At 40.2% G+C, this 26,360-nt stretch overlaps 1 protein-coding gene across 2 annotated transcripts in view; it reads left to right on the top strand.

Moving 5' to 3' along the window:
- The window catches only part of myo18b (myosin XVIIIB), a 71,921-nt gene that overhangs the window by 29,044 nt on the left and 16,517 nt on the right, over positions 1-26,360 (top strand). The window contains exons 26-41 of one of the 2 annotated variants that reach the window (XM_005739128.2): positions 77-196; positions 275-380; positions 1,158-1,282; positions 1,392-1,546; positions 2,094-2,217; positions 3,347-3,547; positions 3,625-3,735; positions 4,798-4,902; positions 8,627-8,788; positions 8,884-8,997; positions 9,493-9,609; positions 9,702-9,785; positions 10,007-10,144; positions 10,216-10,401; positions 20,082-20,215; positions 20,309-20,350. In XM_005739128.2, coding sequence (XP_005739185.1) covers positions 77-196; positions 275-380; positions 1,158-1,282; positions 1,392-1,546; positions 2,094-2,217; positions 3,347-3,547; positions 3,625-3,735; positions 4,798-4,902; positions 8,627-8,788; positions 8,884-8,997; positions 9,493-9,609; positions 9,702-9,785; positions 10,007-10,144; positions 10,216-10,401; positions 20,082-20,215; positions 20,309-20,350 — 2,024 coding nt within the window. The remainder of the gene's footprint in view (positions 1-76; positions 197-274; positions 381-1,157; positions 1,283-1,391; positions 1,547-2,093; positions 2,218-3,346; positions 3,548-3,624; positions 3,736-4,797; positions 4,903-8,626; positions 8,789-8,883; positions 8,998-9,492; positions 9,610-9,701; positions 9,786-10,006; positions 10,145-10,215; positions 10,402-20,081; positions 20,216-20,308; positions 20,351-26,360) is intronic. The other variant, XM_005739127.2, reaches the window with a different exon arrangement.

The following is a 26,360-nucleotide window of genomic DNA, read 5'->3' as shown; positions in this document are numbered from 1 at the left end:
ACACACACACACACACACACACACACACACACACACACATGCACACAAACAAACTCATGTTGTGATCTATGTGCAGGTTACAGCTGTGACATCTGAACTGAGTGATGAGCGTTTCCGCGGCGATGCCGTGGGCCAGGCTCTGGATGTGGAGAGGGCAGAGAGACTTCGACTCAGCAGGGAGAACAAAGACCTGCAGGTAAGACAAAAAAAATCCTGTTACTTGTTACTCAGTTTACAAGTCCTGTTACTTACCTCGGTACTTTTTTAACTATAGGCTCGCCTAGATCAGTGTAAAGTGACCATGGAGACCCTGGAGAAGCAGCTGGAGGAGGAGAAGCAGAAAGCTCAGGCTAAGGAGAGTCAGAGAGGAGCAGTGACAGGTAAAGAGTTGTCCTAGGACCAATTTAGTGTTGTCCTGCATGTTTGCCAGGACCTACACAGAGGTACATGATTTTTGAATCCAGGAGTGTTTTCTGAAGCCAAAAATATTTACACCTAAGCCAATAAAAAACAGCTTCTTCCCAAAGTACCACTGATAGCCTTCATCAGCGATGACTCCAAAACAAACCCCTTTCTCCAGAAGACACATTTACTTGAACGGTATATATGTATATATAATATGTTATATAATTATAATTATATAATATAATTATATAATAATATATATTTTTTTGCCTTTCTCCAAAATATAGACTAAGAGTTAGGATATTACCTAAAGCCTCAAAACCCAGTCATATGATTCTTCTGCTACGTTTCTCCAAGACAGAAAGCTTGTCCCCAATGTTTGGGGATGAAAATTTTTGCACAAAAGTTAAAATATGTTTAAAATGCTCTGTAGTCATCTCTATTCATTATGCCTGGTGAACAATCTGTGGCTCAGCTGTATGAATGTGTGTGTGTGTGTGTTGGGTGATGGGATTTATAGTAGAAAGGAATTTGAGTGTTCATACTGACTAACAGGTGTTATATAAGTACCATTCCATTTACCATTTGATTTGAACTCACCAAAAGAACAATCTGCAAAACTCAAAATATGAATCAAATTATTCATAAATATCTTATTTTATCACACATGAAATCTAGTGTTGAAATAGAGAAATGTCACAACATATAAAGTGACTCCAACAAAGTCATATCCATTCCTCCACATCTTGCAGAAACTGAACTGGTCATGCAGCTGGAGTGCTGCCAGACAGAGATGGAATTTGTTTGCAGACGACTGAAACAGACAGAGGAAAAACTTGAGACAGAAAGACAAACTCGACAAGAGCTCGATGCCAAGGTGAGACAGGATGCTGAAAGGTGAACAGAGCACTGATGGGTGATTAGTTTCTGAAGTTACTTATTATTACTAAAGTTATGATTTGTAATGTTACTCTGTTTTTGTGAAGGTGGCGACATTGCAGGCCCAGCTGGAGCAGTCCAGGAGGAGTGTGACAGAGGTGAAACGTCACTGTCGTCATTTGACCTCTGACCTTCAGGATGCCCGGGTCCTTACTGACAGTCTGCAGAGCCGCATGCATGAACTGGACCGCAAGCAGAGAAGGTTTGTTTTAACCCCACGCTGTATAACTTTCTTTCATATCAGCTAAGATTATGATTTGTCATATCAATATGCAGCTGTGTATCTTTGTGTTTTTCTGCATTTCTGGTATAATCCTTAGTTTTATCTTGTGTCGTGTGTTTCTGAATGTCGGTTCCTTCGAGTGCCTGTGTGGAATTATTTGTCTGAGTTTATTTACTACTACTACTATTACTAATAATAATTATATCTTCCAAGAAAATATTTTCCTCTGACCCTCTGATATTATTGTTATTGTTTTATTTTCTTCTGTTGGAAAAAACGTCTAGCTTTCCCCCCTTTTTCTTTAATATTCTAGGGAGATTTAACTATGAATCAAGACTTTTACTCTTTTCTGCTGCTGAAATTGCAACTACTAGAACACAGAACATCCCCCTGTTCAATTAATAAAGTTAATTTCATTTTTCCCGCCATCAAACAAATGAGATGTGTCAAAAAGTGATACACAAAAATTGTCGATATATACTTCTTTACAAATATGATGATATGCTGTTTGTATGTGTTCATACAGGTTTGATAACAAGCTGACTCAGGCTCTGGAGGAAGCTGAGTGTGAGCGAGAGCAGAAGGACAAAGCCTTTCAGGAAAACACAGCGCTGGGAGCTGAAATATACAAATTGCGCTGCAGCCAACAGGTGGGTTGGCTTCCGTGTTGACTGTGTGTAGATTTTTATATGAACTGATTAAAAGATTTCTGCTATTTCACAGTAATGTCATGTAATGATGTGTTTGTGGTTACTTCAGTAATTGTGCAGATGCCAAAAGCATCAAACCTCAAATGTACCATATTAAAAAGCTTAACAACATTAAAAATCATAATGATTTGGTCTTTGTCGCCCCTTTTATACAGCTCTAAAATCCAATTAAGCTTTTTAATAACTCACCTGACTGGATAGCCTCTAAAACCGACCTCTGGACTGTGTTGTTTGTGACTTAACAAACAACACAAAGCAGCATTAAAATATAATGGCATCAGTTGTGCTTACACCGAAGATTCAAAATACACAAACAGATGGTGATGCCACTTTTGTTGCATACATCTGTAGACTCTATGTAATATTAAATAGTCTTCAGAATTATTCAGTGGATTTACATGTGATTTTATGGAGTAGTATCCAAAAGTTTGATTCAACAGGTTAACCTGGAAGAGAGTCTCAAATGTAATGTGGAAATGACAGCTGTCACATGTAATTCATGATAGGCTGTTGCTCTGATCAAATCAACCAGACCATACTGTAGGTTGATGACTCTGAGACAGCTATGTTACAGGAACTGTGTGGAGTTAACGTCACATCTGACCCAAATGTTGATCCTGGACACTACATGTGTACAGAATGAAGGCTGACCTGCTGCTGAGGAAACAATTAGCTTGTCATGTGTATGTCTGTCTTCACATGTAAATAAAAGTAAAGAACAAATGATTAAGGATAAAGTTACAAAGCATCTGACTCTCACTTTCAGGGTGATATCACTATGCTGTGGCAAAGAAAAGTTACATCGGTCCCAAAAGTTAGAAATAGTTTAGTTTAGTTGGTTTAGCAGCATTTTGATTTTTCGTGTTTGTGTTCCTACATGATATTGTGTTCTGGATCATATCCCAAATTGCAAAACCTACCAAACCTCCTTGAGCTAGCTCATGCTGACTAACCTGTGCCAACTTCCAAGATGCTGCACTGACCAGTGGACAAAGATGAAATCTGTAAAGGAGCATGAGAATGAAATGTCTTAAAGTGAGAAACTCCAGTGTTGTGTGGATGTGTGCAGGAAAGCCAGGCAGAGGTTAGCCGTCTGCAGAAGCAGAAGGAGGACCTGTGTGCTCAGATCCGTGACCTCAGCCTACCTGTTGACCTTGCCTCAGAGTCACTGCCTGCCCTCAAGAAGCAGCTTCGCCTCCTGGAGAGCCAGGTCAATGAGAAAGCAGAGGAAATCACCAAGCTCACTGCCAAAATACAGCAGCAGCAACAGGTGATACAGCACACACAGAATATATTGCTGTCCCTGCTGCTTCTTCCCTCACCATTGTCTTTGTCCGTGTCCTTTAGATCCACATGCGGTTTGAGATAGAGGTGGAAAGGATGAAGCAGATCCATCAAAAGGAGTTGGAAGATAAAGACGAGGAGTTAGAGGATGTCCACAAGTCCTCTCAGAGACGAGTGGGTTTAACAAATACACTTACAAACTGACTGTTTCACAACCAATCATTTTAACATACAGTACATGCTTAAAAAACACATATTTTTAAATTTGTTTTATTTTTTAATAACAGCAAAACCACATGACTTTAAGGTTGGATAAAACTCATCACATACAAGACAGTTTGTTGAAGTTTTGCCAGCAGATCTTAAAATGAGAGATTCTTTAAAATGAACGTTTTCCACAGAAACAGGCTCTTTCAGTGAGATCACTAGAGTTGTACAACAGCAGTTATAATGCACTGCAGACACCAGTGGTTTTCCCTCCTCGCTAACGCGGGACTGTGACATTCCCTGATTACTGATCATGCTGTGCAAAGTGAAGTAGTTAAAATGTCTGACCATTCTCCTCTGATTTCTGACATCATCAAGACATTTTCATATAGAGAACTGCTGCTCACGGGATTTTTTCTTTTTTTTTTACAAATTCTCTGTAAACCCTAAAGATGTTTGTGTGGGAAAATCCCAACAGATGCCACAGTTTCTGTGGCAGCCGGTATAGTATTAGTCAAGTCACATGGGAAAGATTATCACATAAATATTACAGAGCAGTAATTCTGCTTTAGGCGCTGACATCATCATTCCTGGTAAGAAAAGCCTTATCCTCAGCATCATATTAAGACTTTTGGGAGAGATGATAAAAACTTCTTCCACACAAACTAAACTCAGCTCCTATAGGCAGGGCAGAAGAAGCTTCTGAAATTTTTGTAAGCCCTCTTCCAGCAGCATTAGCTTTAAAAGCGAGTAAACAAAGCTCTTAGTGGCTAAACATTTATCATAGATACCCTTTATTACAGGATCACTAGTTGCTCCTGGAAACTGTAAGGTATACTAAAGTCACAAAACATCACACTTGGCTATAAACTGCACCACTGTATGCCTAAGGCTATGCTCTGATGAACCCAACAAATCATCTACAAAAAGCAGGGATGCTACTTAATCCCAACAAGCTCCCCATGAATATCACAAACTGAATCAGAACCGCCTGACACTTACAAATTCATTGTGTGTCTGTGTGTGTAGCTGAGGCAGCTGGAAATGCAACTGGAGCAGGAGTATGAGGAGAAACAGATGGTGATTCATGAGAAGCACGACTTGGAAGGACTCATTGCAACTCTGTGTGACCAGGTAAAACACACACACACACACACACACACACACACTGCTTGTCTGCACTCTACATTGACATCTTCACCTTTCTGCATTCCTTCCTGGCTGAAGAATTGTAAAATATTATTACTACTATACTTAAACAAATATCTAATACATTCCAAAAAAAAAATATTTACAGACATCATGGTAACAACTACATGTGCACATACAACTCTATTACTGGAAAATTGTGCAGAGATCAAAAGTAAAAATAATAATGTTACCCATCAGTGTGAAATGATTAATATTACTGCTGCATATGTTTAAGGTTGAGCTTATTTGGAATACTTTGTATTCTGTTTAATGTCCAGCATTGTATTTTAAAAGTCATATGTTTGCACTGGCTGTCGTGTGAGGACCATATACCAGTGGAAAAAAACCTAAACTAAACAATTGTTCATGACCTCAGAAACACAGGCCTAAATCTTGATTTTTTTTAAAAGTATATTAAAAATATCCATAAAAAATAACTAGCTGAATCGAAAGACTTGAGCAGTGTGCGACATGGCTTACTGTTAATATCTACAGTGGAATTGGTCTCTGAATGTGGGAATGAGTGTCTCATAGAATGTGTGAATCTGAAAGTGCTGCTGAGCCTGCATCTGGTCCAGTTGCCTCTTTTATTAGAGCAGACAAATTGAGATCATCATGGTTACATTTTTCCTTGCTAATGTACTAAATGAGTTACACCTTTTTTACACTCCATCTTCTCTACATCACACATTTTGGCCAAGCTTTGTTAGAGCTTTGTTAGATGCGCATGCCCAAACCACGAGAAAAAAGAAAAAAGTTGCTAGCCTCTTAGGTTACCCAACTTCAGGCCTGAGCCATGCACGCTGAGGCCTGAGCCATGCACTACTTTCCATCACAAAAACAGCACAAAAATATGTGATAGAAAATAGTGCATAGCGACCGTGGCTCAGGGGGTTGGGAAGCGTATCTGTAACCGGAAGGTCGCCGGTTCGATTCCCGGGCTCTCTGTCCTGGTCGTTGTGTCCTTGGGCAAGACACTTTACCCTACTTGCCTACTGGTGTTGGCCAGAGGGGCCGATGGCGCGATATGGCAGCCTCGCTTCTGTCAGTCTGCCCCAGGGCAGCTGTGGCTACAACTGTAGCTTGCCTCCACCAGTGTGTGAATGTGAGAGTGAATGAATAGTGGCATTGTAAAGCGCTTTGGGTGCCTTGAAAAGTGCTATATAAATCCAATCCATTATTATTATTATTATTATAGCTCAGGAAGACTTGGAGAAATCACTGTCTGTGAACATAGCTCACTGTGCTGTCCAAATGCAGAGAAGAAGCCACAGGTTGTTTGTTCCACTGTTTGTATGCACTGTGTGTGCACTTTTTTTGCAGACTGGTGAGCCTCTTCCCAAGTTTACTTCTGAGTAACTCTGCCTCACTAAGATGTTCTTTTTATACCCAGTCATGTTACTGAGCTGCTGCCAGTCAACCCGATTAGTTGCAAAATCGTCCTCCAGCTGTTTTGCTTTAGTACCACATCCATTTCCTTTCCAAACTTTTTTGAGATGTGTTACTGCCATCAACTTCATAAGGAGTTCATATTTTTCTTACATTTTTCTTAAATTTTCTCAGTTTGAGAAAATCTACCTTTTAACATATATATAAAATGTGACTAAAGATTTCTCCCATTTAAAACATAATGTCGAGATGAACAGAATCTGTTTTTGGGATTTCTTTACCTGGATGATTGAGCATGCATCAAGACATTGCATTGCAATATTTATATTTTACAGTGTCCCAACCAATGTTCCCTCTAATTTTTCATGTGTCTGAGCAAACACACAAACTCCCTGAGCGGACACTTGGACCACTGTGAGCAACAGCAGACGTGTGCACTGTGGTCACGCCAGCATCGAATCCATCCAAGTTACATGGTTTATTAAAATAATTAAATTACAGCGTTTACATTTATGTTAGACTACTTTTAATTAACTGCTTTAACCCACTTACAATGAAAATGTAAAAAAAATCTTGTTCATGACCTGTGTATTATTTATTTATTTTTTGCTCTGACTTGTATTATGTGTCTGAGTCTGTGGTCTGGGAGAGAGTCCTGTAACTCTCTGCCTGCAAAATAAAGTATATAATGACCAATGTTGGGCAATTAATTATATAGTTACTTCTTCAAAAAAGTAACTGAGTTATGCAAACAACAAAGTTTTTTGCAGCTGTTTACCTAAAAATGCAGCCAAGGCGTTTTTTTAAATTAAATATTTCAAACTATTTACAGAACAATCAGCTGTTCTGCATCAAATCTGATGCCACACAAATTATTTGTGCCTCTCAAAAAAATAATTTCTGTCCACTATGAGATAAAGAAGAACAACAGCCTGATATCTGCAGGCCTGACAGCAGGAGATGTATCACTGCTGTAACACCTGTAACATTCAGCAGTCGCCTCATTGTTCTGACACACACAACAAAACTATTGACTACACTACACACTAACTACACAAGATTTGTACTAAACGTGGCAAATCTCTCACATCTCAAAACACCGCCGTCACTCCTAAAACTTCCCCCTCCCTAAACAACTAAATGCCATGTTGCCATATCATTTTTTGATTGGTCGACATGGTACATTTTTCCACCAATAGGAAAGGCTGGGGGAGAGGTGGGTTGTGGGGACAGGGGTGAGGGAGGGGGGCGTTTGCTCACAGGTGGAGAGTGCTTTCGAGCGTTTTCCTTATAAAACGCCGTTTTTACTTTTTCTTCCTGCAGTAAATATAAACAACGATAGTATTCAGGAAGAAAACAAACATTGCATACATTTTTATCATAACTCTGGTTTTACGTGGCCTATCAAGATAATTTAAAAACTGTTATAGTTTTTAAATTATGGTATAGTCCACACTTTTTCCATCAATTGTTCCGTCTGTCCTGCTCACATCTCCAATGGTTGTACACGTTGTCATTAAGTGGCTTCACTCTACATCAGCCGCTTTGCTCGCTAAAACACCGGTGTCGGCACATAAGGACGCTGTCATAGCCTGTCAGCAACGTTGATTAGCTGCGTATATACGAGTGTGAATCGCATCATTGGCTGGACTATGGGATAAGGTGACATCGCTCTAATCCCATACTGGAGCAGCCAGTCACTTACTGACTAACACTGCAAAACAGAATTGTTAACGTATTAATTTTAATTTCAATTCAGGTTAGATTTTTTTTTTGTGTGTGTGTGCACAACACAGATTTTCTGTGCACAGAGACGTGCCAGCAGTGCGCAATTGCGCACGCACGCAGCTTAGAGGGAACGTTGGAACATTCTTACAATTGCAGTTGTACTTGATACTTTCTAAGGTTATTTAAGGTTGTTAAATGAAAAGTTAAACAGTGCATCACCAGCATAGTAGTATTAAGACATTAAGCAGATTTGAATTAAAACAGAGGAAACTGAAGGATCAACTCGCAGTGACCCTGATTGAAAGAGAAGCACAAAAACACACATAGAATATGAATGATGCCCAATGAAAACTACTTGTGAGTGTGCAAAACTAGTAAAAATCACCCTATTTGAATAATCTGAATATCACTTCTAATTTTGAGTTCACGGTGATGTCCTGTGACGTCAATGAATGTGTGCCTGGAACTTATCAAAGATAGGATAGAGTTACTTTTACTAATTCAGTTATTCATTTAGAAGAGCTTTATTCTAAGGTGTCACACTTTACAGGTGGGACACAGAGACTTTGATGTTGAGAAGAAGCTAAGGAGAGATCTGAAGCGAACTCACGCCCTCCTGGCTGATGCCCAGCTTCTTCTTGCTACTATGGAAAGCTCAGGGCAGAACCTACCCAACAGCAGTAAAGACCAGATAGAGCATCTGCACTTCCAGGTACGTCCACTTTTACATTCACCTTTACCTTGACAAACCTGCTCTAGTGTCACCTGCTGCTCTGCTGGAGAAACACTTCCCATGTCTCCATTTAGCTTGAGGAGAGCGAAGCAAGGCGACTTGAGGCTGAGAGCATTCAGGCGACTCTCTCCCAGGAGCTGGACAACAATCAGGCTGAGCTAGAAAACATCTGCAAGCAGAAGAGTGTGGTGAGAGTTTTATTTTATTGTGCATTGGCAGGCATGCGACCCATGGAAGGTAAAGAAGCGAAAGCACTCTTTGTTGTGTCTACTGACTTGTTAAGCTCTGAAAAAACAATGTACAACTCTAGTGATCTCACTTGCTTTGCACACTCTGTGTGCGTTTGCAACTGGAAAATAAAACATGGTGATGTGAGTGTGTTCTGATGTGCTTGATACTTACGGTCCTGAATGTAAATATTGCATATTTAATCAGACATCATAACTTTAGACACAGACTGTTTGTCTTCTTGTCTCAACTTCGTTTACGTAATACTAAAACTGCACATTACTTGAAATTAAATAAAAACATAGCTAATTCTAAGCAAACTTGACAGGATCACTTGTGATTTCATCACTTTCTGTCTTCTTATTTTGGGTACAGAAAACACTCTTTAGATTAAATAGTAAAAATGAAGAGTGTGGAGTAGTCTTCCACTTATGTTTTTATCTTCCTGAGTGCAGGTGGATGAAAACTTAGCTCTGCTGCAGCAGGAGAAGGTGGACCTGTTGAAGAGGCTCGAAGAGGATCAAGAAGACCTAAATGAACTTATGAAGAAACACAAAGCGCTCATTGCGCAGGTACTGCTTTTTAGCTGAAATCCTTCAAATCCTGTTGATGACCTAAGTCATGATTCACTTCAGGTGACTTCCTCTTGCTTTGTCCCCTTCAGTCATCCAGTGATATTGCTCAGATCAGAGAACTGCAAGCTGAACTGGAGGAGGTGAAGAAACAGAAACAGTCTCTCCAAGAAGAGGTATCTTTGCTTTGACAGTCAGAAATGAAAAGGATTACTCGGGGGTTTATGAACCAATTGTGCTTTTGAAATTAGCTGGGATGAGGTTGTGATGGATTCATGGAACATTTAACCTGCTTGTTGCAAGTCTGAATACACATGCCAGCTTCAGGTGGAGCACGTTCACGCTTTCTGATATATCTGCACGTTGATCCTCTAAATGTTTTTGGCTTGCAACTCAGCTCCAGCAGTGTGTATCGAGGGTGCAGTTCCTGGAATCGTCCACTGTGGGGCGCAGCATTGTCAGTAAACAAGAGGCACGTGTACGTGACCTGGAAAATAAATTAGAGTTTCAGAGAGGGCAAGTGAAGAGGTTTGAGGTAAGCTCGGATGATTCATCTACACTTGTTACCATGCGAGAACATGCCTGCAGCTCCTACGTCTCCCGTAGGTGCTGGTGCTGCGGTTGAGGGACAGCGTGGTTCGTCTGGGAGAGGAGCTGGAGCAGAGCGCACAGGCCGAGGCTCGGGAGAGAGAGAATGCCCGCTATTACCAGCAGCGTGTGCAGGACATGAGACTGGAGATGGAGGAGCTGAGCCAGGCAGAGCAGGAGAGCAGCCGCAGACGCATGGAGCTGGTAATCACACCTTGTAATAACCGATATCATGAGCGATGGTTATTTTACTGTTGGCAAGCAATAAAATAATAATCGGTCCAGTATTATGTAAAGTCGAAGCTGATTTTAGTAAGACTCTTTTTCACTTTAATGAAATAATTCATTTCAGTTTTAACACTCACCATGTATATCTACATGTGTTTGACCACTGCATTTAAACACATTAATGTACAATAATCATTAGCGAGTGCCAACATATTATTAGTTCACAACATATTCAGTTTTCTGTTTATTAGCAATGGTTATTACAACATGTCACCATATCAGTTATCATAAAAAGTTTCCTTGTATTGTCTGTTGACTAATCCTGTATCAGAACTTGAGTGAGCAATTTTTGCAGCAAACTAAATCTGGGGCAAAGACTGTGTTTGTTTGGGACTGTGAAGGACGTGTTATTAATGCCAAGTCTGAAATTTTGGTGTAACTAACCTGAAAATAAAAATAAACAAGAAGCACCACAAAAGTGCAAACCTCCACTAGGGCAGCTCATTCTCTGAGCAGCATCCCCTGTTAAAGGAACAGTATTGCATTTTGCATTTATTCATTTAGGCTTCTTTGTTATTTTTAAATGTACTTCAAGAAGTTTGTATTGCTGTAAAAATCAGATAAGGATAGCATGACAGAGGTTTGTGTACAGAAACATTATGTAGGAGCAGGTAATGGATAAAATGTATGGATATGTAAATAAACAGACATGAATAACTTAGCTTATTATATAATATTATGCTGTAGTGTATTTCTAACTAACTACGCAGCTCATTGTCAGTGATATATACACATTTTGGGGTCAGCTTCAAAGAAAAGTAGTGAAATGTAAAAGTGAGGTCAAAAGTCAAACGTGACATGAAATTTAAACTTTATAGGGTATTTTCTATACATTGAGAATACACATCACACTTGTAAGAATTGTAGATTCTAACTTAAAAGGCTTTTTGACAGTTTTCCATGAATAAATCATGTTGACCTTGAAGTCATCGGTGTATGGAAGAAAATTTTAATGGAACTTTTCGAGCTGTTGTGTTTAAAGACAGAATGACACTGGTGGACAAAATGCTACCAAAAGCATACCCTTCTTGGCAGAGTTAAATGTGCAGGTTACAGTCTAATGATTTTATTCATATAGCACATTTAAACACGTATCCTATTCTATTCAATTCAATTTTATTTATATAGCGCCAAATCACAACAAAAGTTGCCTCAAGGCGCTTCATAGATTCAGAGAAAAACCCAACAATCATGTGACCCCCTATGAGCAAGCACTTTGGTGACAGTAGGAAGGAAAAACTCCCTTTTAACAGGAAGAAACCTCCGGCAGAACCAGGCTCAGGGAGGGGCGGGGCCATCTGCTGCGACCGGTTGGGGTGAGAGAAGGAAGACAGGATAAAAGACATGCTGTGGAAGAGAGACAGAGGTTAATAACAGATATGATTCAATGCAGAGAGGTCTATCAACACATAGTGAGTGAGAAAAGTGACTGGAAAGGAAAAACTCAATGCATCATGGGAATCCCCCAGCAGCCAACGTCTATTGCAGCATAACTAAGGGAGGATTCAGGGTCACCTGATCCAGCCCTAACTATATGCTTTAGCAAAAAGGAAAGTTTTAAGCCTAATCTTAAAAGTAGAGATAGTGTCTGTCTCCCGAATCCAAACTGGAAGCTGGTTCCACAGAAGAGGGGCCTGAAAACTGAAGGCTCTGCCGTGTAAGACTGCAACTCTGCTTCCTGGTCCCAACTCTGGATAGTCATATTTTGGGGGGTTTAATAAATTTGTCCATATTTCTAGAAATGAGAGCTGCTCCATCCAAAGTGGGATGGATGCCGTCTCTCCTAACAAGACCAGGTTTCCTCCAGAAGGTTTGCCAATTATCTATGAAGCCCACATCGTTTCTGGGACACCACTCAGACAGCCAGCAATTTAAGGAGAACATGCGGCTAAACATGTCACTCCTGGTCTGATTCTATGTATCGTATTCTTTCAGATTGTGTTAATGTGAACTCTGTTTCATTAAAACAAAGGAAGATAAAAGAATAGCCAATAAAAGCATATTTCCATACATTTCTCTGGTATCCCTGCTGCTTGCAGATAGATCACGACTACATGGACAGCACGTAGGCTGCTAAATATAAACCTCAACAGGAGTTTCACAACACAGGCTGTGACACATGATTTTAAAGTCCTGGCAGGAAACACTTCCTCCAGGCTACAACTAAAAGTAAAGCAGACTTTTAAAACACTCACTTCTCAGCTCTACTCATTAACAAAAACAGCTGCTTTATTATCTGGAACACTTGAAAACATCAGTGTCATTACTATAGAGTGCAATCATAGCAGCACGGTTTGGACAGCACTGGGATTTCGGCACAATGCTGTGGAATAAAAGTGTGAGCAAACACCACAACCACAAAAAAAATTGCTTGTTGCTTTATAAGAAAGCCCTCCGTGAAGCCAGAACCTCTTACTTTTCATCACTGATTGAAGAAATGAGAACAACTTTAGGTTTCTCTTTAGCACTGTAGCCAGGCTGACCAAAAGTCAAAGCTCTGTTGAGCCAACTGTTCCTTGAACCTTAACTAGTAATGACCTTGCGAAATAAAATTTTAGCCATTAGAGAAAAAATCACTCATAATTATCTCACAGATTTAATATTAACATTATCTACAGCTACTTTCAGTACCATGGATATTCATTTAGTCTTTTTCCTCCAAACCATCAACATGTCTTTTTGGACCCCATTCCTACAAGACTGCTCAAAAAAGTCCTACTATTAATTAATGCTTGAATCTTGAAAATGATCAACCTATCTCTAATTATAGGCCAACCTCCAACCTTCCTTTCATATCAAAAATCCTTGAAAGAGTAGTTGTCACACAGCTAACAGATCATCTGCAGAGGAATGGTTTATTTGAAGAGTTTCAGTCAGGTTTCAGAGCTCATCACAGAAACAGCTTTAGTGAAGGTTACAAATGATCTTCTTATGGCCTCTGACAGTGGACTCATCTCTGTGCTTGTCCTGCTAGACCTTAGTGCAGCGTTCGATACTGTTGACCATAATATCCTATTAGAGCGATTAGAACATGCTGTAGGTATTACAGGTACTGCGCTGCAGTGGTTTGTATCATATCTATCTAATAGACTCCAATTTGTTCATGTAAATGGAGAGTCCTCTTCACACACTGAGGTTAATTATGGAATTCCACAGGGTTCAGTGCTAGGACCAATTCTGTTTACATTATCCATGCTTCCCTTTGGCAGCATCATTAGAAGACATAGCATAATTTTTTATTGCTATGCAAATGACACAACTTTATCTATCCATGAAGCCAGATAAAACACACCAATTAGTTAAACTGCAGGAATGTCTTAAAGACATAAAGACCTTGATGGCCTCTAACCTTCTGCTTCTTAATTCAGGGGTCACGATGCAGGCAGATCCAGAAAACCTAATCACAGAGACGAGAGTTACTCCAAAGCAAGGCTGGAAAACAACAGAATTCTACAGAGCCGGGCAATACTAACTGGAGTTACTCAATATGCATTTATTGCTTCTACTTTAGACTACAGTAATTTGTTATTATCAGGATGTCCTAAAAACTCCCTGAAAAGCCTTCAGTTAATCCAAAATGCTCCAGCAAGAGTACTGACAGGGACTAGAAAGGGAGAGCATATTTCTTCTATGTTGACTTCCCTTCATTGGCACTATGTTAAATTCAGTATTGAAGTCAAAATCCTGCTTGTCACATACAAGGTCTTAAATAATTAGGCCCCATCTTATCTCTGCTACACTCTGACCATGAAACCATAGCCACTGTGCACCAGTCACACTGTTCTTTACTTTAAATCCATCACAGTACAGTAAACTAACCTTTTTATCCTGCACTAAACTCCAGAGTATTCTTATGCAGCCTTTACATAGCAGTTAGTCTACCTCATTTTGTTTTGCAGCATATTTCACAATATGAAAAAACATAATGTCACATGTACAAATGTACACTCCATCTCTGAGCGAAGTTAGCTCTGAAGCTGGATCTTTAGCTAGCAACACACTCTTTGACAAACTGCACACAGTTTGTGTGTTTGCTGATGTTTGTTGAACAGATAGAAACAATTTATTTAAACTAACCTGCCACTTAAAAAAAAAGTCACTCCCTTTATGCTCTCTTCTCTTCAGTAGGGCGAGCTAGTTGCCAAGGTACCGCAACCACAACTTATGGAAACTTGCAGTCATTCCAGTGTTGTGTCAGTAAATAAACAAAAAAACAAAACAAAAACAAAACACTGTCCCACTTTTAACCCCTTTGGCACATGTAATCTCTTTTTATGCATCATCCTGGTGATTAATAAACAAACAGGAATCCCTTTCCTGTGTTACTGTTTGACCTTACATGGGTTTGATGTCTCGTCACAGTGACGAAATAATAATTCAACCCAAATGCATTTAACCAGAAGTAATGAGCCTGTTTTGAAAATGTAAGAAGTAGAAAGTACAGATATTTGTTTAAAAATGTAGGGAGTAAAAGTAAAAAGTACACAAAAAATAACTACTCAAGGAAAGTAAAGATACCTAAAAATTGTACTTAAGTACAGTAACAAGGTATTTGTACTTTGTTACTGTCCACATCTAGATACAGAGGTGGGAAGAAAAACTGAACAGAAAGAGGGGCCAAAGCAAACAAACAAAAATATATCTTAGGTTATGGACACATCAAATTAATTAAATCAATGTAATCAGAGTTTGTTGATTACATTGAACTTTGTTCTCAGGCTTTTGGGTTCTGTGGGCTTGAAATAATGTAAGAACTTGGAATTTGATTTGCATTTTCTTGATTCAGAGTTCTTAGACAGCTTAGATAGGATCAGACCCTCAAACCACTGAAGAAAATAACAAAGCAAGCAACAGAATTAGTCTGTTCAAAAGGCTGAATGATTATCACGTCAAAGGCTGGTGATTTCTCAATAGCTTTTTCACTGTCTGTATGAAAGGGGGACATTATCATGTGTAGTGAATAGGAGCATGAGGACCCAAATGCAGACACACAGATGTGGATTGTGGTAAACAAAAGGAAAAATGTTTAATTAGGCTGATGAGTAAAATACATTATGGTGAAAAGTAAAGTACCTGAGGAAATTAGAAACACTAATATAGTATATAAACTAGGGCAAGAAAACACTGGAACTACAAATGAAAGGTGACTGACATTCTGACAATAGACAAAGGGAGACTGACACAATATATATAAACAGGAGGGTGATTAATTGAGTAGAGACAGCTGGGGAACACAGCATGAACAAATCAGGCATAATGACATGGGGGGAAAAACTGAACATAATGGACATGAGATGAGGGACTTTCAAAATAAGACGGGAAGTACCTAATGCAGAGACCAGGGCTCTGTCCCAATTCAGGGTCTGCATGCTTGAAGTACGCATTTCAAGTGCGGTTACGTCACCGCCACGCGACGACGGCTGTCCCAATTCGAAGTGTACTTCAAATGCATACTCCAAATGTGCCGTCGATTTCCCCAAATATCAAGCGTGGTCCGGTGCACGCTTCGTGGTCCCATATATCCCACAATTCATAGCGCGGCGGTGGGTGTGGATAATTTTGCCGCAAAATACGGCAGAAGGGAGCGGCCGAAGAGGGTTTTTTTTTTCCTCCAAACTTTATTGAACTTATAAAGCGAACAGTCAGTCATTCCAGTTCAGTTTGTACAGTAGACATACAAGGCAAATAAGAGTAACAATATACAGTACAATGAAATAAGATGGATAAATAAATAAAGGATAGAAAAGAAAAAAAAGGGGGGGAATGTGACAGACTTCATAACAACTTTGTACTTGAAAGTTGTGACAGCTCATTCGTTAAACATTTCTGAATGAATTTAAATCAATGATAAACCTTTTTTATTGGAAGTTAATTTAAGAGAGTTTAAGTAATATTCAATTTCAATCAAAAACAAATTAAATGATGGGGTTGAGTTTTGAAATTTACATTTATGTACATGGAATTTCCCTAATAAGATGGAGCGGCCGAAGAGTGAACTGTCAAAAGTACTGAATATGACGTCCCTTATTTATGTGTGAATGTTTAATAATTAAAGTCAGTCATATATCCACAAACACAACAAGCTGAAAGTCAGTGATATATGTATATGTGTGTGTGTGTATATATTAGGGCTGCCACAAACGATTATTTTGAGAGTCGACTAGTCACCGATTATTTATGCGATTAGTCGACTAATCAGATCATCATCCACTGGACGTAAAACTACAGCTTATTGCAGCAGCAGCATCTGCTCTTATATAACTATCATTAGCTTACAGCTTTAAGCTTTTAAGGTGCTAACTAAAAATAAAGACAAGATGATAGTTTATTTAATTTTAATGAAATTTGCAGATTGTTTCGGTGAAGTTTAATAAACTCCTTGCTATCTAAAATATAACAGGACACCGGAGTAAATTCTCGAGCATCTCACACTTCTGATAATCAGCTGTCTGCTTGATGTTTATTCAGCTGTGTAAAAACTATAACTTTAATCTCAGACAAACCGATTTACTCAGGAACAAATAAAATACAAAAAAAAAAGAAAGAAAAAAAAGCCAAACAACAACATTTTTAATTTATCTAAGTGACTCATATATATTTAACCTGAGTAGCGAAAGACGGCGGTGGGTTTGAAAACAATTTGCCGGGAGTCCGGTGTTCTCACCGCGCTAGTGACCTAGCCCCCGGCTAGCTATCGAGCTAGTGGGTAACAGAGGTCTCCGAAAACGTCGGAGCGCTTTTGAAAATATGTGGTGTCTTGATAAACTGAGCAGATATTTGAGGTTTACACAGCTACATTCTCGGCTGAAAATATGTTAAACGTTTATTTTGTGACCCAGAAAGAATAATAAGAGTAGTGACAGTAATATTAAAACTAACTAGCTGCCGCCATTGTTGGAAACTAAGCTGGGCTTATTAGCTATGAATTCTGGGACACAGCTGCTTCTTCTTCTTCTTCTTCGGGGTTTAACGGCAGCTGGCATCCTTGTACATGCAGTGCTGCCATCTTCTGTTTCAGTCCGTTATTACACTCTTAAATCCTACTACTCATTCCTGCGTCCTTTGTGATCTTACAAAGCTTCAAATGACGCATCGACTATTAAATCAGTCGTCGACGATTTTGATAGTCGACGTAATCGTGACTAGTCGACAAATCGTGGCAGCCCTAGTATGTATATGTATATATATATATATATATATATATATATATATATCATAATAATCTGACAATGCTATAATATTGGCCATATTATATTTACATTACCACAGTGAGATGACTTTAGTCTCATGAACAACATTAACTAATTGTTATTTACTAACTAATCTTAACCCTTGTATGGTGTTCGGGTCTGTGAGACCCGTGTTCAGTTTTTTTCAAAAGAAAAATTAAACAATTAATTATTTTTTCACATGTAAATGTGTTGTGTCTTTCCACTCACTCCACTTGATTATAACTGATTTATTTCTAACATTTTATATAAAAGAAAAACGAGAAGCACATTAATTCATAAATGTGATCTAACAAAGGTAAAGGGAAAAAATTAACCATGTTTGCTGTTCATATGTCTTGTAATTGGGATGAAGTAAACATCTGTTGAGTAATTTAACATAAACTTGTTTGATAGTGTTAATTTGGAAAGCCAAAACTCTAGCGGGTCCACCAGACCCATGAACACTGGCTGAGTAACAAAAATACGAACACCACACAAGGGTTAAATGACTGTTCAGCACAGAAATGAAGCCCAACAATCATGTTTTACAGTCCCGTGGTCTCAGCCTCAGATACTCAACTAATCAAAGTGATGTCATGACAAAAATGAATGACTAACAAAACATTGTTCTCCTTCATTTCTGTCAAACAAAGCTGTATGTAACGTGTCTCGCGGTTAGTATCATGGTTGCTAGGCAACCTGAACAGCGCGACGAAGCGTATACTGTCCCATTTCACAAGCCTCTCACTTCCGCACTTCTCGTACTTATAGTACGCACCGTACGTAGTACGCGTAGTGCGCGTAGTGCGCGTACTTCAAGCGTGCAGACCCTGAATTGGGACACAGCTCAGGACTGAGACATACGAGCTGAATGTAGACAAAAAGGTAAACAAACATGGAGACAAGACTGACTGGCACTGGAGACCCAGACAGCAAGACACAGAAACAACACGAGGACATGAACGAAATCAAACAGTAACCAAGAACCAAAAATATAGATAATAAAACTCAGAGGCACTAGGAAGTACTCAAACTTAAACATAAATATCTCTTAAATCTAACAGAGACTCAAAATGCTGGGTCATAGACTCAGGACCATGACAGATATAGCCTCCAGGTCTGAAAACTGAAGCCTTCGCAGAAACAAACTCCATAGCAGCTCCACAAAGTCCAGCTGGAAAAACAAAATTGGAGAAAATGATGGCAAAATTGGAGAACTTGGTAGCGACAGTGAACAAAGTATTAAAATTGGAGCTGATGTCTCCATCTCTAAATGCGTGCAAGGCGGACTTAATAAGCAACCCATTCATTGCAAATGAGAGGGACTCATCCAATGCCTCAAACAGAGAGAAAGGAACTAGGAAGACATTAGTTTGTAGTAATGGCACTGGAAATTTCACAATTTCACATTTCATCCTCAGTCACCCATAGGAGAACTCTTGCCACTCAGCGACTCCGAGGAGCAATGACAAGCAAATGGACCCTCAACTCAGAATATGACGTATGTCACGGCGGAGTCGGTGTCACAGATGACTGAAAAAACTAAAAATGTTAAAGAACTAATAAAAGCTTTACATGGGGGGGAAAGGGAGGGAGGAGCTTTCCTATTTCTACTCTAGTGTGAATGCACAATTGAGTTAGATGAAGATCTGAGCAGCCGAGCAGACTTTAAAGCTGCTACTTACAGTTACACATTCAGTCATGTTCTTGTTCTCACTAACTGCACATTTCTTTGTGACCTCTGAGCTGAGCCAAGAAAATGAGAAGGAGCTCCAGGACTTAAGTTATTCGCACAAAGCAACACATTCACACATACACAGACAGACACAAGAATGCCCTTAAACAACCTCCCAACCAGCAATGGAGACTTAGACACAGCCCCATATAAATGGATTTAATCATACACACAACAGCATGCACACAGGCACACACACATGTGCATGTACACAGACAGACACACACTTCTCCATTACCATACCCAACGTCATCTCTCCCTCATTCGGCTTCCTCTCTCTGACTGTGATTAATCCTCATTGTCTCTTCAAGGTTATGGGGGTGCACACATACACACACTCATACATGCTTATGTGTTTCTATGACAGCTGCGGTTCCCACACCCGTCTCAAAACCAACAAAGGAAAAAGCCTGAAAGCTTCTGGTTGTGTGTAGGTGCATACATATGTGACAGGATATGAGAGACAGAGTCAGTAAGAAAATGATGGAACGATTTAAGAAATCACTTTTTTTCTCTGGATGTCAGCTTGCATATGTAATAATTTGCTAATAAATACTGCTGATGTGTGCTGGGGCACAGCAAACAGGTCTGTTAGAAGATGACCATCTTATTCATCCCTGCATCTGTCATCTTCCTCTTTTTCTGTACAGGAAATGAAGGTTGAAGAGCTCAGCACTGTCAGACAGGCATTACAGGCGGACCTGGAGACGTCCATCCGGCGCATCGTTGATCTTCAGGCTGCCCTAGAGGAAGTAGAATCGAGTGATGACAGCGACACTGAAAGGTAATTTGCCCTCACTGAGGTAGCTCCTCTCAGGTTCAGTGATGATATTTGTATGTCTGAACTCAACTTTCACCAATCTGCCCTTCAATCCAGTGTTCACACTGCTGTGGAGTCCTTTACTCAAAAGAAAGACCTGTAAGAAACTCTTGGCTGTGTGTGTGGCTGTGTATATGTGTATGACCTAAAAATATCCGAGCTTGAAGTGTTCTTATTATGCATATTGTTGTGATAATAAATAACAGGATAAAAAAGACATAGACTTCAACTAGCTTTGGCCTTGATTTCCATCATATCCATGCATATCACCAAAGTCAATGCACAATTAAGTCAGCTACACCTTAACCCAAAGGATGAAAGTCATTACATAGATGTGTAAATTGGATATTAATTTACTAACGACCATCAGGTCACCAAGGTTAGGGTTGAGTTTTGTTTTAGCTGTGTGTGTGTGTGTGTGTGTGTGTGTGTGTGTGTGTGTGTGTGTGTGTGTGTGTGTGTGTGTGTGTGTGTGTGTGTGTGTGTGTCTCCATCCATTTTCTGCTGCTTATCTGGATAGTGGGGGGAAGCAGTCTAAGCAGAGAAGCCCAGACTTCCCTCACCCCAGCTACCTTCTCCTGCTCATCTACGGGAACACCAAGAAGTTCCCAAGCCAGCTATGAGATATAATCTCTCTCGTGCAAATTCTGGTTTCCCCCAGGGGCCCCCTACTGGACATGCTCAGAATAACTCACCTATGAGGCGTCTATCTTAGTCAGATGCCCAAAATACCTCATCTTGCTCCTTTTGATATGGAGGAGCAGCGGCTCTACTCCGAGTCCCTCTCGTATGACCAAGCTCCTCACCCACCCTCTCTCTAAGGGACAGTCCAGCCACTCTTCGAAGGCTACTTGTGTCTGTGACTTCATTCTTTCGCTCACTGCCCAAAGGTCATGACCATAGGTGAACGTAGGAATGTAAATTAACTCTTTAATTGACAACTTTGCTTTTATGCTCAGCTCTCTCTTCACCCCAACAGATTGGTGCATTTGCATCACTGCGGACTACTCTGCTTCCACAATAGAAGGCACAACTATGGTATTGAGGAGATCCTCCTCACTTTGTGTGTACTTTTCACTGCCTGATTATAGCCTCAGTTGAGGTAAGCAGTGTTCCACCAAAGCTGTAGACGGTGTGTGTGGAATTCCCTTCCTACTCGTGGTGACGCCTTTAGCCTGAAACCTCTCTTCATCTGTGGTGTCCACCATCTGGTTCTGGCATTACCACCAGAATCAGTTGTCAGCTCAGCACTTCTCTTCACCCAAGTGCCCAAGACAGATGGCTGCAGATCTGATGTTACAATTATAAAATCAATCATCAACCTGCAACCTCAGATGCCTTATGTGCTTATAAACACCTTTATGCTCTAACATGATGTTTGTCATTGACAAACTGTGGTTAGTACAGAAGTACAATAACAAAACACAAGTCCCCCAGGGGAACCTTCATTTTATGCGATTTCTTTGTTGTGTCTTGTATATATGCTTCTATGACAACTAATTTTCCCTCTGAGATTACTAAAGTAGGCTAATGATTGCTGTATTTCATAGTCAGTATACATAGCCAGTCTTGTTAATGATCTGGCTGAGGGGGTTGCAATGGGGACAGAGCACCTCCTTGGTGAACCCCTCACTTGATTATGACTTGTGCATTTGGCTTGAAGTTTGCCTCTTGTGTTTTCCTTCACCTCCATTGGATTCCTAAACGAGGCTCTTAGGGTCCTGGTAATATCATACAACATTCCCGAATCCTTGTGCAAGGCATTGAGTCATAGGCTCTGATAGAGGACTCGAACTCAAGGACCTGTCCCCTAGTTTACAAAAGCTGTGTATTAGCTGTGTATTGAAAGAGACGTGGACGTAAAGCATGCAAGGAAAAGACAGAGTTTGAACAATTGTACAACTCTCTTAGGCAGCTTTCACTACTTTGTTTAAGATATCTTGAGGAATAGTTTTCCAGACATCTTGAAGGATATTTAAAGTGGTTGTTTGGATTTTGGCTTCTTTTTGTCCATTCTCTGTTGAGATAATCCTACGTTGCTTTAATAATGTTGAGATCTGTGTTCTGGGAAGGCCAATCCATGACTGGAAAATGGACTTCCACCTCTCCCAGTCGGTTAAGCTGCAGTCAGTTCCGATGGAAGGCTTGGACCGAGAGGCAGCTCAGCATCTGCTGGCTCTAAAATGATTTGAACTCTGGCGCTATACATCACATGTACCCGGCCGATTCGGCCAACGGACCAACTGTTCATTTCTTTGCATCCCGGGATCTCGGGCAGGCCCCTGTCCAAGTCCTGGTTGTCCCACTGTGAGGTACAGGCAATCCAGCAGACTTGTGCCTCAGTAGAAGTTCCTCTCCCCTCAACCAGTGAGGGTGGAGGGGTGCCTCCCTCTCTGCCATTTGTGCGGCAGTGACATGGTCCCCAACTGCCACCTTTATGTGGTTTTCCCGCTTGAACATGGCAGCCAGCCCCTCTTTCGCGGAGCAGGTTCTGGGTGCCCATCAGCAGTAGCCGTCATTCTGGGGGGGGGGGAAGCATTTAAACTGCATTTCAATTCAAGACAGAGAAACAAAAATAATATCCCTGGCCAAAACTGGGAAGACTTAAAAATAAAGTGCTATTTTAAGTACTTTAAGTACATTTTCAGAATGGTATTGTCTTTAAATAAAAATAATAAAAAGTCTACATAAAGTGCAGTTTTTCTTGTTAGAAAAATAAGGCAGAAAGATAAAAGGTCATTTGACCAGCTTCACCTTTAAACTCTGAGTAACCTTAGCCAAAAGTATTTTGTACATTAGGCTAAAACAATGTGATCATGGAACATTTTAGTGCAAAAAATAACAAACCCATTGGACTCACAATACCTCCATGCTTATTTATTGTTCATCTCTTTCAGCCAGTTACTTAGACAAACTAGCCTGTTCACATTTTCAGAGCTCAAGGCAGCTCTCTTTTTTTGTTACTATGTGACCTGCAAGTGATAACAGTCTGTCACATGGGACAGAAGTGGCAGGACTAATTTAATACTTGCGGGCCAGGACAGACAGTTGTGGGTGAGTGCCTGCTCGGCTGGACCACAACTGCAGTTTGCTCGCTGATGGTGGGTTCTGCTCTGTACAAACTCAGGGCCCCTGTTACACAGGGCTTCCTCATCTGAATCAGAATCTGAAGCCAATGAAGACAAGAGAAGGCTCTTTGTCTTTACTGGCGCCTTTGTGGTGGCATCTTTACACTGTTCCTGCAACAGGGCCTCAAGGCTGGTCCAAACCTCTTCTCGCTCTCCCCTCGCAAGACACTTTAAATTCTTAAAGCGTGGGTCAAGCACAGTAGCTGTCTTGAGCCACTGGTGGTTGAGTGTAGCTACACGTTGGGATAGGTCCTTTGTGAAGGCAGTCACCATGTAGTTTGAGTCATCATCAGAGACCTCCATGGTGTGATGCAGGTGGCAGAAAGAAGTTAAAACAATTGAATATGAGACATATGTCTCACCTCCAAGAAGCTGAGTCACAAACCTGTAGTAGACATTTCAAGAAAGTATTTTTTAATCTACACAATAACTGTCAACTATAGAGCTTTTTGAAGAAACAGTAACAATAAGTTAAAAAATAGTTTTATTTACCTGCATGGCTCAAGGATAGTCTCCAGCTTTTGGAGTTTTACCAGCTCTGATGGAGTTAAAATGACTAGCTTGTGCTTTTGTTTGTCTAAAGCAGCAAAAACAGCCTCTTGATTCTTTAGTAGATGAAAAAACATATCCAGCATTTAATTCCACCCTGTGGAAACATGTTGTATGAGTGGTTCTTTCTGTTGCCCAAGTCTTGTTTCCTCCTGGTGTAATTCCTCTGTATCAGCAGGGCTGTGTTTAAAGTGACCCACTATCTTGCAACATTTTGCTAATGCATCACTAAAACCACTATCAGCAGGGCTAACAGTGAGGGTTGTTTGCAATATGTGAGCAACACAAAGCATGTGATGGAATGGGAGGTGCTGCAGCCACCATGGTTCGTGCACTGTCTGTCCCAATTGTGGTTACCTTTTGTTGAATTCCCCATTCTTCTGCCAAAGAGAGAAACTACTCAGCGCAGTTTTTGGAATAGTTTCTGATGTTTGTCTTCTGCACAGTCAGGGCAAAAGACTGTAATATGTGCAGTGACTCCGAGATAATTAGAATTACTAACAGAATGCAATCCAATCCAATATAGTTGTATTTATATAGCACATTTTAAAACCCGAAGGCACACCAAAGTGTTTCACAGTAATACGAAGAAACAACATAAGTCAATAACAGAGTACAGATCGGGCACTAGCACAGACAGAATGGAGGCACTAATAGACCGGAAGAGTTAAGTAGAATAGGTATCAAACCTCAATACAGGAGGAAGGTCAGATCGTGAATACAACATATCTACTAAGAAGATAAAAACAGCAGTAAAATTAATAATAAAATAATACATTTAATAAAAAGTTTAAAAAGGGTATTAACTGGTCAGAAAAGCCAGGTTAAATAAGTATGCTTTCAATTTTGATTTAAAGGATTGGATAGAGTCTGTGGCACGAATAGAAGCAGGAAGGCTATTCCAAAGGTTGGGTGCAGCTGAAGCAAAGGCACGATCGCCTCTGGTCTTCAGTCTAAACTTAGGTTGGGCCAGGAGTAATTGACCTGATGATCTTAGTGCATGACAAGGAGTGTACAGATTGAGGGGGAGTCCAGTGATCCCCACTAAGAGCCACAAAGTCTGTTTTTTGTAATGCATCTAATTTTTCTTGTTTTTCAGTGTCATAAAGCTGTTGAATTTTACTTGAATAGTCTGTTGCCATGGCAGTTGGAAAGTTGGATCACCTGATGCTAACTGTAGCACATTTTCTAACCCCCTATCTACTACACTGATAGTGGTCTACAGTCCAGAGCAATCCATTTTGTAAGAGAATTTGTAAGTCATTTTTTCAAGTTTGGGCTGCCGACACCTTTTGTTGGTACTCGAACTGGGACTGCTAGTGCTAACAGCTCCCACAGTTTCCGTGCTCGCTGCAACATGTTTTGCATTTAGATGGTAAGGTTGAGGTGCTTTGGTGGTATGCAAACTCCTTTTTGCACAGTTTGCACAAAATCACACTTTTATGAAGGGTTGGGTAGTCTTTTGAAATTAAATTTGCCTCCGATCAGTCCTAGCAACACGCTTTCTTCAGATTCTTCTATTTTTGTAGGCCGCTCGGAGAAATTTCCCACGTGTGGGATTAATAAAGGTTATCTTATCTTATCAAACTATCACTGGTTTCACGCCTGCACAGCTTGCTTTACATGTAATCTGTGGGGCGTGGCCCGGCTAGCCGGAGTGTCTTCAAGAAGTATCCATACTTCTATGTATCATACCCCATACATATGGAATATGTAATGGAGTGGAGAGATAGTCTCTCACTCAGAGAACCATGGTTACAATGTAACCGTACGTTACATTTGGTGAGTATAGTATTGTTATTGATACTTATAATAGTCAAAAGTATTTAGTTATCCTTCAAGGCGATTGAGATATGAAAGTGTCATGTTGGGCTCATTGGCAGGCAACGGTAGGACTGAAACACAGGACTCCAAAACGGACTTTTTTTTTATTTAGCTGAGAAAGCAAACTAAAAATCAAAGTACAAAGAAACACAAAAAGAAACAAAAGATAAACTAGTACTAAGAAACAGGCAACTCACTGGAAACTCACAACTAGACATAACTAGGGAACATGGAAAACACACGAGAAAAACACAGCCAAGGTGGAGAACACCAGAATAAACAGGGCAAAACTGAAGACTTAAATACACACACACACACAGGATAACCACGGGATGGGAAACGGGTGAGAAGACAGCTGGGACTAATCAGACAGAGAGGAATCAAAACTGAATACACTGAACACAGGACAACGGACTATCAAACTAAAACAGGAAGCAAGAGACACATACTAAGATGTGGCCTGACTGAAGACAAGGAACACAGGAGGAGCAAGATGGCGTGTGAGACACGACAGGGGAACAAATTAATGAACACGGAGACAGAACTATCCAAGGAACAAATTCAAATTTTATTTGTCACGTACACAGTCATACACAGTACGATATGTA

The sequence above is a fragment of the Pundamilia nyererei genome, unplaced genomic scaffold (genome assembly GCF_000239375.1).
Source record: "Pundamilia nyererei isolate P.nyererei 1_Seehausen unplaced genomic scaffold, PunNye1.0 scaffold00089, whole genome shotgun sequence".
Taxonomy (NCBI): domain Eukaryota; kingdom Metazoa; phylum Chordata; class Actinopteri; order Cichliformes; family Cichlidae; genus Pundamilia; species Pundamilia nyererei.
Note: the sequence above shows the minus strand (reverse complement) of the source record. Positions and strands in the feature narration are given on the sequence as shown.